The sequence below is a fragment of the Camellia sinensis genome, chromosome 9, assembly GCF_055761805.1.
Source record: "Camellia sinensis isolate YWXY chromosome 9, ASM5576180v1, whole genome shotgun sequence".
Classification (NCBI taxonomy): Eukaryota; Viridiplantae; Streptophyta; class Magnoliopsida; order Ericales; family Theaceae; genus Camellia; species Camellia sinensis.
The window spans coordinates 33,828,129-33,835,098 of NC_138969.1; the positions used below are offsets into that span (position 1 = coordinate 33,828,129).

Genomic DNA, 6,970 nt, shown 5'->3' on the forward strand with positions numbered 1-6,970 from the left:
GCAGAGTCCAACATTATGTGCACCAAATTCTGAATCATATTTTTCCTATAACATCATTTTGTTTGAAAAATTATCTAACATTATGATGAGAGGTGGAGGTTAGTATTGTATTAGTTATCGGCATAAAACTCAGGAGCAATTGTTTTTAAATGCACAATATATACGTTCAGAAGCTTAATATATTTTAAATGCACATAATTTATATATATATATATATATATATATTTTCTTAGCAATGTACCTGTAAAGTATGTTTTATATTTATTTCACTTCTTCATTCCTTTAAGTTGATTTATTAGACTCATTGTTCATGGACCTATTAAAACCAATAAATTAAGTGGTAGGTAGCAGTGTATAATTAAGCTGATGTATCGAATCTGTTTGACTGATTTTTACTACAGTTTTCAAAACTTTTGTCTGTCAATAGCTTGATTGTTCAATTTTTTTCTTTTAATCTGTCAAATTTTTTATTTCAGATTTTTTTTATTATTTCAATTTTTTTTATTATTTCAGATTTTATTTTAGATTTTTTAATCTGTCAAATTTTTTTATTTCATATTATTTTTATATCAGATTTTTTTTAAAGAGGTTTCATCTGTCAGATTTTTTTAAAGAGGTTTAATATTTTAGATTTTTTATTTTTATTTTAAATGCATTATTATTAGTAACTAAATTAGAATTACAATATTTGTTAATTGAAAACTGTTATTGTAGATAATTGAAAGTTATAATGGCGCGCGAAGGTGGTTCTACTGGGAAACCTCCAAGTGATGATATTAGTTGGAAATTTGGAATTCCACTAGAAAATAATAGGCATAAAATTAGGTGTAAATTTTGTGGAAAAGAGCTAAATTGTAGTATAACTAGGTTGAAGCAACATTTGGCCCATATGAAAGGTCAAGTTGCACCTTGTGCTAATGTCAGTGGTGGAGTTCGAACTCTAATGATGGATCATTTGAGTAATTATAAGGGCAAAAAGCTTGACAAAAGGAAGATGAATGAGGAATTGACAAAACAAATTAGAGCCAGTCAGTGTGACGATGATGAAAATGATGAGGAGAACTTAGAAATGGTTATGGCCCGACAAAATAGGGCTAGTGATATTGAGGTTGCACCTCCTCCTGGTTTTGCTCGGCAAATTCATAGTGTTCGTGAGGCTAGTACAGGTAGGAAATGGATTGATACATCATCTCCAGAAGTTCAATTATTAGACATAGATGTGAATCTTCATAGGACCAAAGGCAACAAACAATCCAAACTCTCCTCTAGATTCTTGAAAGAAGCAAAGAAAAAATTAGGAAGGGCAGTTAGCCAGTTTGTATTGTTCACTCCAATGCCTACTAATGTTGTTAATTCTAAATGGCTAGAACCAATGTTGGATACTGCAAGAGAGGTTGGAAAAGGAACAAAGCTACCTACTTCTTATGAAGTAAGCCTCTAACTTAAAGTTTGAAAAAACTCTATCTATATTTAAAAATAAATAAATTATTAAGATGCTTATTAATAGTTTTTGTTTGTTATTTATTATTAAACAGGTAACTGAAGTGTATTTACCAATGGAGTATGAAGCTTTACAAAATTGGATAAAATCTCATAAATCTAGTTAAGCTGAGAGAGGTGTTACAATTATGTGCGATGGATGGTCTAGACCCACAAGAAAGCACATTGTTAATTTTCTTGTATATAGCAATCATGGAACAGTTTTTCAAAAGTCTGTGGATGTAACTGATGTACCTAGTAGGACAGCTGATTATTACTTGGGCCTCATGGACAAGGTAGTGGATGAAATTGGAGAAGAATATGTTGTGCAAATCGTAACTGATAGCGAAGCTGCGATAAAGGCTACTGGTTACAAACTCATGCAAAAAAAGGAGAATCTATATTGGACAGGATGTGCTGCTCATTGTATTGATCTTATGTTAGAGGATATTGGGAAGAAAAAAAGTGTAGCAAAGGTGTTGGATTGTGCAAAAGTAATCACACGCTTTATTTACAACTCCAATTGGGTCATTGATTTCATGAAGAGATTCACAGGAGATAGAGAGTTGTTACGTCCTGTCATCACACGCTTTGCCACCAATTTCATTACTTTGAAAAGCATTGTTAAATATAAGACTGCTTTACAGGATATGTTTCATTCTCAAGAGTGGAAGCACAATAAATGGTCCAAAAACGATGATGCAAAAGAAGTGAAAAAAATTATACAAAGTAAATATTTTTGGACCAAGGCAGCAGATGTATTAAAAGTTCAAGAACCACTTCTAAAGGTGCTTAGACTTGTAGATGGGGATGAAAAGCCCACAATGGGTTTTATATATGAAGCCATGGACAGAGCAAAGTTGGCTATCAAACAAAATTGTCGCTATTATGTTGACTATTGGAAGATTATTGATAATCGATGGGCTTTCCAACTACACACGGACTTGCATACTACTGGTAAGTAATTTTTAATTTATTTAAATTATAAATTATGTGTTCCTTGTCTCACTTTTATTATTATTTTATATTTGAATGCAGGTTATTTTTTAAATCCCATATTCCAATATGGGGAGCACCTTTCTAATCATCGAGAAGTGATGAGTGGAGTTAGAAATGTGATTTTGAGACTTCTACCAGATTTAAACGAGCAAATACAGGCGATAAACTAAGTTAGTCATTATTTAATATTAGTTAAATTGATAACTTATTATTTGACTTGTGAATTGTGTTCGAAAAACTGCTTATTGCCTTTTGTTCATTGCAGATCTCTTTATTTTGTAATAAAGAAGATTTTTTTGGTGCTGTATTAGCACAAAGAGCAGTGAAAACAACAAATCCTGGTAATTATTATATACTCAATCAACTATTAACTATTTTAATTACATATTATTGTTACATTGTCAACACTTCTATATCAAATTATAACATAATCACTAATATTTGATTGATTTGTATATAGTTGAATGGTGGATCCATTATGGTACATCGGCTCCGGCACTCCAAAAAGTGGCTGTGAGAGTATTGAGCCAAACCACGTCTTCTTCTAATTGTGAGCGCAATTGAAGTACATTTAGCCTGATACATACAAAGACAAGGAATCGGGTGAAGTATAAAAAATTAAATAAACTTGTTTATGTGTATTACAATATGAGGCTAAAGATCAGACATGCAACACGAAAAAGCCAAGATGACAGAGACGAATCTTTTAACCCGATCAATCTTGACTATACATTTGAAGAAGATGATCTATTAACTCCATGGCTTCAAGAGAGAGAACATGCAATCTTGGATGATGAAGATAACTCAGGTTGGTTGATTGTTGATGATGATGATGATGAGGGAGATCATGCCACTCGTAGCCAAGTACCTCAACACCATCAAAGAGTAGGGTCTGCTGGAAGTGGCTCTAGTGAGGGTCGCGGTTTGAGTCCACCTAGTGGTAGTGGAGATGATAATGATGGTAATCGTCTTCCAACAGATGGTGGTAGTGGTGGATAATGTGAGTCTGCAGGTTCTGCACATGGTTGTAGACGCAGTATTCATCATATTGATCACGATTGGAACAGGGATTCTACATAGCAACGACGACATTCTATTTCTACTCCTGATGTAGAAGCATCAATTGGGCGTTCACGACATATTGATGATATTTATCGTCATCGTGACCTTAGAAATCAATTTGGACATCTCGGAGTTAGACAAAAAGATGGCAGGGGAACTCAACATTGGTGACCAATATGCCAAGTACCATATCCTTATTACCCTTCTCCAAGTCAACCACAACCACACATCTATCAACCACCTTATATGGGAAATTGGAACTATTCTCAACAACCTCATCAATATCCATATATAGAGGGTTTCAATTATGGTACAGGGGGGCTTGCAATGATACAACAACAATCAAGTAGCAGTGGCAGCAACAACACTACTTATGATCAATGCACTTTCAATAACTACTACCAGGAATATCAATATGGACAAATAGGCCAACCAATTCATAGTGATGATCAAAGTGATGTGAGATATGGAGATTCTTCTGTACCACCATGTAATTCTTTTTATTACTAAGTTTTAGAGTTGTTGATTTGTAGCAGATTGTTTGTATGTGATTATGACTGAAGCGAATGATTTATTTTCACGTCCTTCTTTCTCTTATTAATTTGTTCTGCAAGTGGAAGTATTTTATTGTTGAAAATAAGTAAAAAAAATATTTCCACATCAATTTTATATTAAAAGTTTAACATATATGCCAAATAAAAGCTTGAGACTAAAATAAATACATATCATTTAGTTGAAAATGAGTCAAAAGTGCCTCTACATATCAAAATTTTGATTAAAATGTGATAAATTAAGGCTAAAATGGTCCAAAAAATGCATAAAATTGAGTTTTAGAGGGATTGCTAGTGATTTTTGAAATTTCACAGCCGCGACGCCCGATACGTACCGATTGATACTATCGATACCGATACTCCGCGATCGATACCGGTATGTTACCCGATACTGCGATTTAGAACTATGCCTCTCATACCTCCGTAGACCACCTTTCAAACCCATCTCATTTTTTTATCTCTATTCCAAAAAGCACATTTTAGTAAGAGAACAATGTGATACGGGACAAAGTATATGAGAGAGAGAGAGAGAGAGAAAAAGCTTCCTAAAACGTGATATAAGACTTGTTTGGTAGGGCTTATAAGTTGCTTATTTCAGCTTTTAGTTTAATTTAAGTTAAAATATTGTGTTTGGTACAGCTTAAGTTAACCAACTTATAACTTAAATCAAGTTATTTCTCAGCTTATCTCAAAAACTGGTCAGGGGGTGCTTAAATTTTCGACTTAAACACGCAGTTAGTGTGTGTGTAGGGAGGGGGGCTAAAATTACTTAAATGCCCTCGTCCATACCCAAATATTAATATTAATTAAAAAAGAAAAAAATCAGTATTAATTAAAAAATAGATATTAATTGGTATTAATTATTAATAAATTCATATTGTATATTTTTATATTAATTAAAAAATAAAAAATTATATATTTCTGAAGAAAAAGAAAAAAATCAATATTAATTAAAGAATAAATATTAATTAGTATTAATTATTAATAAATTCATATTGTATATTTTTATATTAATTAAAAAATATAAAATTATATATTTATGAAGAAAAAGAAAAAAATCAATATTAATTAAAAAATCAATATTAATTGGTATTAATTATTAATAAATTAATATTGCATACTTTTGTAATGAATTAGTTATTAATTGGTGCTAATTAATAACGATTGTTGATTATTAATATTAATTGATACTAATAAAAATTAATTATTAATATTAATTTATACTAATTAATAATTTTAGTATTAATTGAGACTAATTAAGCAATTAATTGATACTAATTAATAATTTTATTATTAATTGATACTAATTAAGCAATTAATTGATACTAATTAATTTATAATGAAAAAAATTATAACAATAATACTTAATGTATCAATTTTTATATTAATTGATACTAATTAATACTAATTATATTAACTTTTATTAATGAAATAATTTTCTTTAAATTAAAACTTAAAAAATGACAAAATAATCATTTTTGTATCATATAATGACAGAAAGAACAATTATACAGTAAAAAATTATTTTACAACTTATTAATCAAATACTATTCTGCTGTTTAAATTCATAATCACACAGTTGTACCAAACAGATTAATAACTTATATTTACAGTTATAAATCATAACTTATTAAGTTATAATGTATAATTATTTTTTCACAACTCTACCAGACGAGACCATAAATTTACAACTTAGGTATTGCAACTTCATAATGTGATATATAATGAGGTGAAATCATGGTTGAACAACCTGAAGTGAAGAACAACATAGAGTTTGTAAAAGAGTTGATCGGGGTGATTGAGACTCGGAATCAAAGGATCGAAAACAAGGAAGACAGAGAGAGAGTGTGTGTAGTGAGTGAGAGAGAGAGAGAGAGAGAGAGAGAGAGAAGGACCAGATCTAGATCTAGGGTTCGATCTCGTTCTCCCTAGAGATTGGCAGTCAACAGAGAGATCGACGGTGTCGAGGACGATGAACTTATAGTGTAGGAGATGAGGTCCAGATCTCCGTCGACGGTTATTTTCACAGCACCAACGAATTTACAGGTGACGAGGACAACCAGATCTGCAACCAGATCTCCGAAGAAGCCGATGACAGTACAAGATTGCTCAGATCTGCCTCCGACAACGTAGTGGCAGCCACCATGAAACATATCTTAGACCAAGGATATTTCAAACCCTAGCTTGAATGACGAAGTGGCACCATTGATTCCGACGAGAAACGCGGTGATGCAGAGGTCGTGTTGGGGAGTTGGACGAGTGGAGACTCCATGCGCTGCCAGAGGACGGCGAAGGGGTCTGGTGATCCACCTCTTCTGATCGATTATGTTCGCTGATGACAAAAGAAGAGATAGAGAGAGAGAGAGAGAGAGCTGTTTTGTGAAATAATAATGATTTGTCCTCCTAATTTCCTCTCCCAAATCCCCCTAATTTCAGAGGAGAGAGAGAGAAAAGAGAAGAAAGAGAAGAGGAGTTCAGAAGAGAGGGAAGAGGAGGAGCTCGATCGTCGTCCTCTGCCTGATCGTCGTGTTCGGTAGCCCTCGCCTCTGCTCGATCGTCGTCTCCTGCAGCCCCCGCCTCCTCCTCCCCGTGGTTATGGTCCCCTCCAGTCCTCCTCCTTCCTCCTCCTCCTCCTCCTCCTCCTCTTTCCTTCTCTTCTCTTCTCTTTCTTCCTTTTTCTTCTCCCTCGTTTCTGATTGAACCAGGAAAAAAAAAAAAAAATGCAGAAACGACGTTGTTTCTGGGATTAAGAAGATTCGGGGGGACTTTTTTCGAGCAACATAGCATTACCGTTTGCGAAATGAGAACTGAGTGAATGTTAGGTACCATAGAAATTTTTTTATGAAAATAATTATGAAAATTTTTTGATCCTTGAATTA

General features: G+C 33.0%; 1 protein-coding gene across 1 annotated transcript; it reads left to right on the forward strand.

Annotated features, from left to right (window-relative positions):
• The first annotated feature begins 1,628 nt into the window (after positions 1–1,628).
• Positions 1,629–3,042, forward strand: LOC145799341 (uncharacterized). The gene is made up of 4 exons (XM_082888900.1): positions 1,629–2,436; positions 2,518–2,636; positions 2,744–2,819; positions 2,939–3,042. The coding sequence occupies exons 1-4, from the start codon at positions 1,629–1,631 to the stop codon at positions 3,040–3,042; spliced, it is 1,107 nt and encodes a 368-aa protein (XP_082745026.1).
• The last annotated feature ends 3,928 nt before the right edge of the window (positions 3,043–6,970 follow it).